Genomic DNA, 14,027 nt, shown 5'->3' with positions numbered 1-14,027 from the left:
AGCAATAAATGCGACTAAGCAAATACATAGTGTTTAGTGTTTAGTACTGTGTAAGACTCACAAATGGATTTCTCAGACATATTAGTAATGATACGTTTGCTCACTTTTATGGATGGTAATTCAGACATCAACAATAAAGGGAGGCAGAGATGCTTGAAGTTGTATTTCACTTTTCTTTCTTTTTTTTTTTAAAGATTTTATTTTTTTCCTTTTTTTCTCCCCAAAGCCCCCCCGGTACATAGTTGTAGAATCATCGTTGTGGGTCCTTCTAGTTGTGGCATGTGGGACGCTGCCTCAGTGTGGTTTGATGAGTAGTGCCATGTGCACGCCTAGGATTCGAACCAACGAAACACTGGGCCGCCTGCAGCGGAGCGCGCGAACTTAACCACTCGGCCACGGGGCCAGCCCCTGTATTTCACTTTTTTGATCAGCTCCACGTTTGACCAACAAGTCAAACTTTCTGATCATACTCTGGCAGCACTAAGTTCTCCCTTCTCAGAAGAGGAGGCGAACACAGGCTGAAAGTCTGCCTCCTGGCCTCACACATTTGCAGCCTTTTCATACATATCCCAAAATGTCTCCTCCTTCACAATGCCTGAAATTTTTCTTTTAAAGCTGTAAATATTGGTCCATGGAGAGGTAAGTGAAGGACTATTTAAGATACTCACATCTGATCAGTTGGCTAAATTAAAATGATTTCCTAACACCTAGCATTTGGAGAACGGGCCGTGAACTGAGTTATTTTTGAGCATGGGGCAATTTGTGAGAGCAATGTGAGAGAAAAGAGACAGTGCCCTAGGAGAGGAGACAGAAAGCAGGAAGTGTGGCAAAAAGAGGTGTGAGAGAGAGATCTCGCTTTGATATTCTGTTTCTAGACTGGCCTCACTTTGCCTGATGACCAAGTGCTCTGGTTATTGAACAGCAGGTTCTGATTCTTCCTCTCCACCACACCACAGTGACTGAGGAACAAACTAGCACAAGTCTGAAATGAACCATTACCAGGTCTGTGACGACTGGCCATGCAGAACGGCAGAGCTGAGCTCAAGGTACCTTTGAGCGTTCAACAAAGATATCCTGAGGCAATACTATGTTTGAGTTGCTTGAGTAGCTACTCAAATGAGCCAGAAATAAACTCTGGCTTTAAGAAATGTATAGTCTAACAGGGGAGATGGAGATGCCCTTCAATCCCAATGCAAGAGAAGAGCTGAGTAGCTTGAATAAGGAAGGTTCAGAAAACCTGCATTGGGAAGGCAGAAGAGGACATGGTTACTCCTAGCTGGGAGTTTTAGAAAAAGTTGAGCGGAATAGGTGGTTTATGACGGGCCTAGAAGGATGAATAGGGTGTAGACATAGGTCCATGACAAAGGGGTGGGTGGGAAGGAAGAACTATTTCAGGAAGACAAAATAACTGGAAAAAAAAAAGTATAGACCATGCACGGGGAATAGCCATCAGTTGAGTTTGGCTAAAAAAACAGTGCTTCTCATCCCTGATCTAATATACTTCCCACTATACAATTTCGAACAATATTGAAAATAATGCTTAATAAGTTTTATATCAAAAGAAACCATTGTTAATGTAAAAGTAATGCAACGTTGCAAACTCCAATATATTAATTATATTCATTCTTTATGTTAATTCCTTATAAAATATGCATATAATGAATACACGTTTTTATCTGTACCTGTGAGTTTCCTAAAACCATTTCTGCCAAAGACTCCTATAGGCTTCCAATTAGGTATTATGATCCTAGTTTCCATTTTTCATAAATACATTTTATTTCATGCTTCACAGTCAACATTTCTTTAGATTTGTGAGTTTTGTACTTCCTAACTCCTCTACACTCAATTACCAGTCAAGTCCAGTATCATTCTCTTCAAAATAATTGCCTGCCTCTACTTTCACCTCTTTGGTCCTCCTATGCAGAATTTTCTGGCAGGATTATCTATCTTTAACTGTACTCTATAAATAGCAGGGGATCTCAGTAGATCTTTACCATAGAACTATACATTATCACCCAAGTGAATTTAACCTACCTATAATCACCCACAATATTATGTCAAAGTAGTCCATTACCAAAGTTATAACATGTCAACTTACTGTCAGGGAGCTGAACTTCTCTATACCGAACGAGCTGACTTGGAAGGAGAGGTTTCGTATGAGCATGTTCAATAAGAGTATCTTCAACCATCTGCATAATTCCTAATGCAGCCTGTGGAAAAAGACAGGCCACGGCACATTACAAAAACACAGATGCATCTTGTCTGTGAAAATAAAAATAGTATACTGGATGACAACCATGCAATATGAAAACAACATGCTTGTGAAATAAACTACTCTAATTCATCATAACAATGGATTTTTAAATCTTAAATACATTTGATCTTATTCAAATGGATAAAAATTGAATTTGTCAAAATGCAATATCATCAATATGGTAGTAGTGAAGAGAAACATAGACCCAGGCAATCATCAACACTGATCTCAATGCTGGGAAAAAGGTACTGCCAAAGCTGGAGAGGTGTTGGTGATGGAAAGTTGACCCCAAGCAAATGAGTCTGACCACACACACCAGGGTTATAGGAAAGCAAAGGAGGTAAGTGAGCATAAGGCTTTACTCTGAATAAAACTGACTTTGGTCAGAATCCTGTCTCCGCCACTTATTAGCATCTGACCTCAGGCATATTGTTTCGGAAGCAGTATAGGAGAGGGGCAGAGACTGTGGGCTCTTGAGACAGAGTGCCATGGGAATCCCGGAGCGCCTTCCACGTGCTAAACACTTAGCTTGTACTATTTAATTTAACCCTTATAACTCTAATTTTACAGATAAGGAAACTGACCACAGAGAGGTCAACATATTTTCAGAAGATTACCTATCTAGTATGTGGCAGAGTCAGGATATGAACCCAGGCTGTGGGATTGCAGACCACGTGCTCTTATCCACTGCACAGTCCTGCTGTCCTACACAGAGCGGGGATAATTATTCCCATTTCCTCCTATGACTGCACAAGACAGGCAAGAGCAGAGGAGGCAGCCACGAAAGTAGGTTCACAGGTAACCACGATCACTGTACTCCTCCCATCCCCTCTCCTACCTTCCTGCACAGAGCAGGGAAGGTTGAGTCAACATCAATGTGCTTATAAGCACACCAGAGTGGTTAATAGTCTTAGACAGACTAGGGTAAAAAATCTCTGTATTGATCCATAAAAGACTGCTAAAAGCTCACCCACCCACCTGCTTTGTTATGTTTCCATGGAGAAGGGCTTCAATGTGCAGCCGTGACAGGAGCTGAGGTATGAAGGCCTTAAGGCGAGGAAGGGTGACATCTGTAAAGGTGTAAGAAATAATAAGCTCTACCTATGAGCTTTTTTAAAAAACTCTGAGATAATTTGAGACTTATAAAAGAGTTGCAAAAATAGTACAGAGTTCCTGTATATACTTCACTCAGTTTTCCCTGACGTTACTGTCTTTCATAACGATAGTACAATGATCAAAACTAAGAAATTAATACTGGTACAATGCTATTAACTAAAACACACCCTTTATTTGGATTTCAGTGTTTCCATTAAAATTCATTTTCTGTTCCAGGATCTAATCCACAACTCCACCTTGCATTTAGTTGTCATATGTCCCCACAGTGTCCTCCGATCTGTCACAGTTCCTTGGCTTTCCTTGGCTTTCAGGACCCCAAGATTTTTGAAGAGTACTGTTCAGCTATTTTATAAAATGCTCTTTATTTGTGTTTGTCTAGTGTTTTCTCCTGATTAAAGTGAGCTTATGTATTACTAGGAAGAACACCACAGAGGTAATGTGCCTCTCCCTGTGCATCACATCAGAGGGACCTGATGGAGATGTGGTGTAGGACTGGTGACGCCGATCACTTGGTTAAGGTAGTGTCTGCCAGATGTTTTTGCTGTGAGTGGACTGTTTTAATCTTTTGGTTAAAATTGAGTAACTCATGTATGTTCTACAAGAAATTAGGAAAAGTCACCTGCCCATCAATGTCCACTTTTCCCAATGTAATTCCCAATTACAATTCCCATTGTAATTAATAAATATTTATTTTGTGGGAAACACTTTGGGACTATACAAATAGCCTTTTTCCGTTAACTTTTACCCACTAATTTTAGCATTCAATGGTGGATATTCCCTGTATCAATTATTATTATGGCATCCTAATAGTGATTTTCTAGTCCCCTCATTTCTTTTACAAGTATTGATTTAATTCGTCAATAAGGAAGAGTTGTCCTTTCTCCATTAGGACACCATGCTAATAATTGCTACAATGGATGGAATAAGTGACTAAAATTTAAAGAGAGACATGGGAAGGGAATTAACAAATGCTTACTACGGGTCTGGCATTTTATAGATGTTACCTTATAACTTATACGATGTTATAAGTTATAACATAACTATAAAGTATGTACTATTATTCCCATTTTAAAGTTGAGAAAGCTGAAGTTAAGAAAATTTCAGTTCCCTGGCCAGAGTCATCAAGCTAGTAAGTTGCAGAGGTGGCATTTGATCTTGGGTCTGGCATTCCGAAGTGCATACTTGTTCCACTCCACTGCACTCCTAGCAGCCTCCTTTGCTAGCCCCCCTCAGCACTTTCTGCAGGCCTCTAGCACAACATTTACTCTCTTAGCCTCTACATGAAATGATCTGTTTACATTTATGCTTTGCTACTGGACTGGAGCTCCTTGACCCAAGAAACCCCATCTGACTGATCTTTTTTATCTCAAGTACCTGGAGTCTAGGGCCTGGTACACAGCAGGCAGCCAGTAAATGCTGTCGGACCACAGTGAACTCTGAGGTTCCTACAACCCTGCACCTGGATGGCTGACTGACTTAGAACCATGGGAAACCAGCCTCTCACAGTGGATTGTCTCCAGATTAAGCCATGCTGGCATTACTAGATTACTGTATGAGTATATATATCAAAACAGAATGTTTATTTATTACAGCAGAGAATTTCAACCAGGAAAGTGCTGACTTTCTCTTTATAAAACACATTTGAGGAAAGCTTCACATGCCTAAGAGATACCTTAGAGCTTATTCTGCTTAAAACGCACATACCATCGGACCAGAATCTAACAAAAGGGGGAAAAACCCCCAAAACCTCTGTTTTTTGATTATGCTGAATGCAAGTGCAGTTTCTTGAAAATATATTTAAAATCAATTACATGGTATTTTTTTAAAAAGGTAAAATTCTTGCTATTAACTGGATGTGACTCACAAGAATTTTGCAAAGAAAGGTATATTAACTGTCCAGATTAAAAATGCTTTGTTCTAGTCAATGAATTTTGTAATCTATATGCCTACCCAATGCCTGAAGCAACCAATAAAATAATTACTTTCAATACTTCGCTCTTGATTAGTCACTGAAGATCAAAAGCACAGTGGTACATAATAAGTAAGCACTTATCAAAAGATTACTAAAAATTCAACAGTATTCTTTTTTCTTATTGCTAGGCATGCAGGAAGAAAGACTAATTGATAAAGTAATGCTGACAAGTGAAAAAAAATAAAACAATAATAAAGGGTGATATCAGTCTACAGTCTTTCCAATAAAACAACTCTGAAAGTAATTTCATTCCATTCAATAGTCGTTCATCAAACACAAACTGAAGACAAAATATTGTACTAGATACTAAATAAAGAGGATAAAAGGAAGGCATAATCATTACCTTCAAGGAATTTAGGACTTAGAGCAAAACTTCTGAAAACCAGATTTTAGGAAAAAAGTAACAAAAACTGACTAAACTTTAGGCTTCACACATTTTCTAGGTTTGAACTGAACTGAACAGATCTAAAGACACCTGAGCACTCTTTCTGTGTGATATGACTTTTAAGCTCAACCCTTTTTTCCTCTTTTGAAAGCTTCAATATTAATGAGGCAAGTGCTTGGGTCAAAACATTTAGTCATCTACAGAAATCTGTGAACAGTAATAACTGCTGTGGGTGCAGGTTGAAAACAGCCAGTGTGGCTCAACTGCCTGAATACAAAAGCCACTTCAAAGGCCACCACTATTTTTATAAAAAGTTTGCACAGCTGGCTTTAATAGAACTACGAGTTATTAGAAAGGATGAACACCAGATATCAGGATAAACCGAAATGATTTTGGAGAGAAATGAAGAAAGCATTAGGTTATAAGTAGAAAGAGTCTCACCATCCAGGGCTTCCTTTAATTCATCTTTCGTCCAGGCCACTTCAGTCATCAGCAAGCGGAGGTAGTACATGGCGTGCTGGTGAGGCTGCTCAGCTCGGAAATTGTTCAGAGATCGCATATACTGGTGAAGGGAGACATGGGTTCATTAATTTTATAAATCCTTTTAAAATCATGTCAGAAGATCAACTATAATCAAACTTCATTTTGCATAAATCGTGTGTTACTGGGATGGTTTGCTTCTTTCTCCTTTTTGAAGTTGGATAACTTGGAATGGGGCTGACTCCTCTCTGAGCCTTAAACTAAAGAGCGTGCTTGTTCTTCTTCCAGGCTTTATCTCTAGCATCTGCCTTGTAGTCTTAAGTGCCTTCATGATGGGACATCTTTCATCCCTCAGTAAGTTATCCCCAGTTTTCAGGGCCTCCACCTCTTGGCATCCTTTGTTTCTACACCAGAAGGCCATTCCAAAAGTCTCTACAAGCAAGCAATAAGTACATTTACATATATAAAAAATATCGGACCTTTATTTGAAAACTGATGGTAATTTCTGTTGGTGTACAATGAAGGTCACAGTTTGGCTATTAAAGTAGCTACCCATTTCATATTTCCATTACTGGCCACCTGTGAGTTGAATTTAAGTGGAAGATACATCAAGCCTCAATAGTCTGCCCTAACGCGACAAGGCTAGTGGCAGGCAGATCTCAGCACGCAGAATTGTTTGTTCCTCTGCAGTGGAGGTTGGATGAAACCCTCCAAGAGTCCCTGAAAGCCACTAGGTCTACCTCAGGCTTCTCTCTGAGAGTCAGTGCTGCAAACTTCCTAGCTCTCAGGGCGGAGGGAGAAGGGGTCAGGTGTCCACCAGTCTCCCGAGCTTGCTTTCTGGGTGAAGTATAGGATTTAGCAAAGACAGGATGAGATAACTGCCACAGGGTTATGAAGGCTTCTTTTCCTTCTCTCCTCTTTTTCAAAAATGTTCATAATATGGCAATATTACCTTATGAATAAAAAAATTACAAAAATGAGTTCAGAAAACTTACTGCTTCTTTGATAATTTCAAATCTTTTTTCATCAATCTCAAAGGTAGCCATTTTCTCAATAATCTTCTTTAGCAAAATTGGCTGCTTGTCATTGTAACCTTTCACCGAGAGCTACAGAAAGAATTCAGAGTATTAAACGTCTAAAAATATCATGAAACAACTTCCAAAATGAAAACCTTAAGCTTGATTTTTAAACACTTAGAAAGTCCAAAAACCAGGTGTATTAAAATAAAAATGCAACAAAAACTTCAATTAATTTACCTTCTGATAAATTTAGTTTAATACTTAGGAAGATAACATTAACCCTCTTTATTTACTAATAACCAAAAGTATGATTTTGCTTTTCCTAAACAAAATCAACAGTAACTCACCTGATGCCAAACTATGGCAGCAGACACAACACCATCAAAATTCAAACTCTCATTAAAATCAAAATTAATTACAGAATGTGTTTTTTAAGTTTAATCTTCAAAAAGAGTTTCTAAGGAATGGCAGGCTTAAGGTTTTTATAGGTGCAGTAATAACGTAAAAATCACAGGGGAGTAACATCTAGCAAACTATTGGATATGTCCCAAAGTTGTTTATATTTAAAAAATCATCTTTGGAGAAATTAGGCAGCCCTAGTTTTTTATTATACAGCATTTTGCCACTTTTGTCATTCAATGTTGCGCAGTAAGCATCCATATGTCTCACCACTTGCTCCATACGTCTCACTACTTGCTTATTTGATGAGTTCGGCTGATGGACCAAAAGCCAATGGCAAAACAGATGTGTAGTGAGGACACACTGTCTGTACCGTCAGGATTTTGTCTTTGGATAATTTACTTTAATAGTCCCTGAAAGTGTAACATTTTTGAAAAGTGGGGGATGCCTATTATTCTATTTCCACATGGTGGCACCCACAGCAGTAGAGGACACACTTTAACTAGAATGTCTAGGAAAGCCTCTACCTTATAAAAACTGACAGGCAAGAACCTCAGCAGGAGGGAAGGTCACTGGCCACAGAGAGCACATCACATACCATGGGAACTGGACTGACAACTAGCAGAAAGGCCATTTTGTCACAAATAAAAATTATTTATTTTAATTGTAATATTCTACTAAAACTCAATAGTGAAAAATAAACAACAGATTACTACTTTTCTATTTGGAGTTTATTTTGATTTCTGAACTTCAAACTTCCATGGACCATGAGAATGGTTAGGTTGTACAGACTCTCATACATTAAACAAAAGCTACCAGAAAATTTACTTCTGTGAAGACAAAAAGTCATTGCAAAATAAACAAAGCTTAAAAACCCTAAAATCTTTTCTATAAGAATTTATAAAGAGGAGTACACAGCACATGCTCTCATTTTAGTTGTTACTAAAACATAGAATATTGTCAAGAAAAGTGAAGATGAATGTGTGCCATAAAAGGGATGTTAATTTGGGAATGAGATATCAGTTTGAAAACATATCAGAAACAGTTTCAAGAGAAAGGATCTAGTTATTTCTTAGGATAGTTTTAATAATGCTTATTTTAAAACACTTAAAAGTAGTTAATGATGCATGCTACGAAATAAATTAAATGAAAATGTCAGATGTATTTGGACACAGGAACTTTCTACTCCTGTCAGCAGAAATAAAGGAAGCTTATATATAAGTAAAATTCAAGCACCACAATAACTATGGGTATCTTTCACTTACAGATGTTAATATACCCAAATACATGGAAAGAACAACACGCTTTCAGGATTAACATGTTAAACATTTCAAGCAGAAGAACATGCAAATAAACGTAGCACACATACATGTTCACAAGATGCACTAGATGCTACTAAATCATTCATTAGTGGAACTAATACTAATTTGGGTTCTTGAATCATTAAAAGGGTGCAAGGAAAAAACCATCAATCTTCTTGTTTAAAAATGCAGAAGTTAATAGTTTTCCCAAGCTCAACATAATGCTTAAACAGTGTGGTGCCTTTTCTTTGGTTTTCATTTTACTTACAAGTATTGCATTCATCCCTGATGCAATGCCATAGCTCAAACCTGAGAGGCGTGCTGCATATGTATACTCTTTTAAATCATCCTTCAATAACCTGATAAACAGGTATGTCATGTTGCAATGGAGAGGATCAGCATAAATGTAGCGACTAACAAAAAGAAAAACAAAAGAAATGCTTTGATACCTCAAGCAGTGGCATGGTAATGAAGAAACATGACCGAAGAGTATGGATATGCAGCCTCATGATCTGAATTTCTGGGGAAACAGTATAGCCAACCTTATGCTTTACAATGGCAGCAAGACTCCATTCTCTGTTGTCAAAGAGCAAGACTTCAGATATAGAATGGGTGAGATCTAAACCTAAATCAGGGTTCAATTTTGTTTGAGGAGAAAAATATGACAATCTGATGAAAGATGTTAAAAAAAAAAAAAGAAATCAAGGAAAATTTGCATAATATGAATGGTATACTGCTGAGTACTCAGAATAAGAGCTAACTTAAAAATTAAATGATGAGAAAATATGATTAGCCATAAAGATTTTTTAAAAAGAAATTAAACTCATACCCTCAATCAAAAATGCTTCCATCAAATCAATACAAAAAAATGTTGATGAGTGGAAGGCTCTAAGGCGTGGGTACTTACATACATCCCATAGATGGTATTTTGGAGGTCATAGCTCAAGCCTGCTAGCTCTGCTGCATATGCATACTCGTTGAGTGAGTCTTTGAGGAGCTCAAGGTACAAATAGGCCATGTTACAGTGCAAGGGGTCCACATAAGCAAATGGGCTGGAAGAAAATGTTGACAGTAAAATAGCTGATTTATTACTTCCCAATGTGATGTGGCCTTTCGAGATGGATCAAGAAACTCAACACTGATTAATATCATTTCCTGAAGATATGGTTTGAATTCTTGAGTCTGTCTCTTCTTCTCATGAGGCAAATAATAAAGAGTCTAAGAAAGAAGCCTGAAATATGCCATGTGTGCTGGTGGTGGTGACGAGGGAGAAGGAATTGCTTACCCCGGCTGGTGTGGCAGAGCTGACAAGTTAGAAACACAGGGCAGGTAAGCAGAGGGAACAGGCCAAAACACTTGCTTACATTTAGGCTAGTAGGAGAAGGCACGGCTGACAGAGCTGATATAGCATTGCATGCCCTCTTTCTCCCCGTAAGCATGCCACACCCTTGGTGGACAGGAGTATGAGATTGAGCAGTTTGTGTACTGTGATTACATGAACAAAAAATTGAGACCTGTGAAAATGTTAGCTTATCTCTGAGTTTCCCCCAAAACCAATAAAGCCAGAGCCCTGTCAGTAAAATGACTGACAATTTCTACCATGTAACTGCAGCCAGAACTAGGAAAAAATATTAAAATAGGAAAATCTTAAGTGAGAAAGAGCAACAACAGAGGAAACAATTACAGAGTGCAAGAGCTAACGAGGACCACAGAGATCACCTAATTTAAATCTTCATTCCCAAATAAGAAACGGAATTTTCCTCATGTCACACGGGCTGGTAGCAGCAGAGTTAGGATTTAAATGCAAGTCAAATGACCCACTCATTTGACTACACGACACTGCTTACCTTTATGAGAAGCAAGAAAAAGACTCATTCATTCAACAAATATGTATTACATGTTTACCACAGTGCTAGGCTCTTCTCTAGGTACTGGGAATAAAGAAGAAAATCAGACAAAGTCCCTGACCTCACAGAGTTTACAGTCCGGTTGGAGGAGAGAAATCATCAATTTAAAGATGAAATATCAGGTGGTGATAGTGCTACAGAGAAAAACAAGCAGGGTAAAGGGAATAGGAGTGACGAGCAGTGGTGGCAGGACAGGAAGATTGCCAGTTTCCATAAGATGGTGAATCAAGGCCTCTCTGATAAGATGACATCAGTCCCAGAACTGAAGGAAGCAAAGGACCCAGCCCTGGGGATATGTGGGTGGGGCGGAGAACCTTCCAGGCTGAGGAAACAACTAGTGCAAGGGACCTAAGGCAGGTGCCTGCTTGGTTTGTTTGGCAGCCAATTAAAAGTTTCACTCTATCTGTAGCACAGTAAATATAACCAGTGTACTGATAGCAAAGCCAACAATTTTATCAAAGCTGATAATGAAGCAAAAACAGGGGTAAAATGCTTAGCCACTTAGAGAATTAAAATCAAAGAGAAAATTCTACAGCGACACAAACATCTTCCACCTGGAAAATCTAAATGAATGCTCTGCCACCAAATCTTTTAAAGTGTTATGCATGACGACCGACTTCCTTCTTCAGGCAAACAGTGGCACAGAAACTTAACGGCACAGCTCACAAAAAGCAAAATCATCCAAACGAAGGACAGTCTGAGAAAGGGCTGAGCCCCACAGGCACCGACACACTTTTCTTAGGTGGCAGCGACAAGCCAGAAAAAGCCACATCTGGGAGCTCAATGCCACAAGGCTCAAGTTCAGAATGCAATTCCAAAAAGTGTCCTAAAATGCCGCATGCATTCAGCTGTGCTGGTGAATTGGAGAGGGTCCTAAACTAACTTTTAAAAGAGGATGTGGTTCAACCAGAATGCTTAAATTCTGGTTCATCTGTTAATTTAAAAAATACTATTTTGTATTCAGGTGCCATCTGCTTAAATAAGGATCATGGAGTTTTAAAAACCCTAACTAAGTATGCACAATATAATCCTATTTCTGAAAAGATTAAAAGGATATACACACACAGAACACTTCCATAAGAATGCATAAGAAACCTAACAGTGTTCATCTCTAGGAACACAGGACATGAGAGAGGGAGTGGTGGGAAGCAGACAGTTTTAATTATAAAAACTGTGCCGGGCAGTTTAGAGAAGGCAAAAATGTCAAATAGTCTCTCAAAAGGTGCTGTGAGGAAAGTCTTAATCACAGAGGCCAAATGGGACAGTGGTGACAAGCTGCTTAGAGGGTTAAAAATATCACTCTGAACGATCAAAAAGTAAAACCAGCTTTGTGATCCTCTCTACCAACAATAAGCCGTACCCGGACAACCCACGTCTGGTGTAAAAAAATAACCTCAGCACAGCTCTAGACAATCTGACTCTCGTGCTATAAAAACACAATGTTTATATTCCTACAATCTTGATACTTGTTGGTGAAATATTAACTTCCTATTTAGAGATTCTTTTTCCCTTTTCCAAAACATATCTAGCTTTAATTTCATGTCAAGTCAATTGAATAAAAATTAGTGAAAAAGCCGATCATCATATTCACATTATTACAGGATGATAGGTTTATTTCATAAACACATAAATTGAATTTTAGAAATATAAAATTATAAAGTGTAAACTCAGAGTAAAATTTGAGCTGGGTGATATACTTTACCATAAATAAATAAGAGACAGAGATGAACTGAAGATTTATATTGAGAAATCATTGCAACGTACCACTATTCATAGATTTTTACTAAACATCTTATTCCTTTTTATTAAATCACTTTTAAGTAACCAAGCCATGAATGGGGAAAGCAATATCCCAGGGCTCCAGACAATTAAAGGGGTAGAAGCGACCCAAGGAACTACTATTCAGGAACTACTACTGCTTCTCCTGGGCAAATTCCAAGAATATAAAACCAAAGTCACAACAAAAAAAGACCCCGAATTATCTAATCTTTCTTCAGTGAAACTTCTGGGTGAGTCTATAGCCTCCCCAGATTCCACCATCCTGAAGGTTAGGAAGGTCCTCCTAATAGCTAACATAAATCATTTCAGTTAAAGGGTGCACTCATCAATGAGAAGGAAGAATTAATAATCTCAGTTCTTACAATAGTCCTGAACCCCAGCAGCCTTCCCCTGTCCAGGCTAAATAATGCTAATTCCTTTTATTTCTAGACATGGGTCCTCAAGGAAGCAAAGATAACTTCTAGAAATTTAATTGTTGATTTTTATAAGAAACTTTGTAGCTGGATTCATTTTACATACCTGAAAAATTCAAAGTTGAGACAAGCCTTCGGTAAGAAAAACTTATCATCTTGTTTGAACCAGAGTTTGCTCATAGCTGTATCCTGTGATAGAGAAACAATTTGGTTAGGGAAATATGGGCATATTCAACAAAAAAGTTTAATCAAACCACTCTTCAAGAAGAGTAGGACAGAGGCAATAGTTCAGAGTTTCGTTCTGGAGAAGCTGCCGTCTCATGGCCTTGAAGCACACTCAGAGGGGCAGGCGCATGCTTGGGGAGAAGCTGAAGACAGAAGACTGCCGATTTCAGCAGCAGAGATAAATTACTCTTCTGTCTTCCCTGGGTTAGGGAGCTGGTGACACAGTGGAGGAAGAGACAGATTGGAGAACCAATACCAACTGTCTTGTCCCTCTCCTTCTGGACACTAGGAGGCAGACGCAGGAGTCCTTGGGGGTGTGTGGCAGCCAGCCTCCAAGGTGGGCAGCAACAATCCTGCCTGTTGGAATTCACACCCTTGTGTAGTCCTCTCTCCCACAATGGACCAGGGTTGGTCTATCTAACACCAACAGAATATGACAGAAGTGATGGTATGATACCTTGGAGATTAGATAATAAAAGACTGTGGCTTCCATCTTGATGACTCACTTTCTCTCTCGGATCACTCACTTTGAGGGAAGCCATCTGTGACGCCAAAGCAAATCTAAGGAGAGGCCTACGTGGTGAAGAACTACGGCCTGCCAACAACTACGCAACTGAACTTGAAAAAGAGTCCTCCAGCCCCAGATGAGCCTTCAGATGACCGAAGCCCCAGCCAAATGCTTGACTATAACCTCATGAAAGACCCTGAGCCAGAACAACCCAACTAAGCCACTCTCAGATTCCCAACCCTCAGAAATTGTGTGAGATAAAACAAATG

At 38.9% G+C, this 14,027-nt stretch overlaps 1 protein-coding gene across 11 annotated transcripts in view; it reads right to left on the bottom strand.

Annotated features, from left to right (window-relative positions):
- The window catches only part of IDE (insulin degrading enzyme), a 100,562-nt gene that overhangs the window by 12,396 nt on the left and 74,139 nt on the right, over nt 1–14,027 (bottom strand). For 6 of the 11 annotated variants that reach the window (XM_001501035.7, XM_070262197.1, XM_070262206.1 and 3 more), the window contains exons 14-19: nt 13,132–13,214; nt 9,834–9,978; nt 7,203–7,313; nt 6,169–6,289; nt 3,233–3,324; nt 2,099–2,210 (exon numbers count right to left, since the gene is read on the bottom strand). In XM_001501035.7, the coding sequence (XP_001501085.3) occupies nt 2,099–2,210; nt 3,233–3,324; nt 6,169–6,289; nt 7,203–7,313; nt 9,834–9,978; nt 13,132–13,214 (664 nt within the window). Of the gene's footprint in view, nt 1–2,098; nt 2,211–3,232; nt 3,325–6,168; nt 6,290–7,202; nt 7,314–9,194; nt 9,340–9,833; nt 9,979–13,131; nt 13,215–14,027 lie in introns of all 11 variants that reach the window. The other 5 variants (XM_005602365.4, XM_070262204.1, XM_070262217.1 and 2 more) reach the window with 1 other exon arrangement.

Source organism: Equus caballus, chromosome 1 (genome assembly GCF_041296265.1).
Source record: "Equus caballus isolate H_3958 breed thoroughbred chromosome 1, TB-T2T, whole genome shotgun sequence".
Classification (NCBI taxonomy): Eukaryota; Metazoa; Chordata; class Mammalia; order Perissodactyla; family Equidae; genus Equus; species Equus caballus.
The sequence above is the reverse complement of the archived record's forward strand: the minus strand, read 5'-3'. Positions and strand labels throughout refer to the sequence as shown.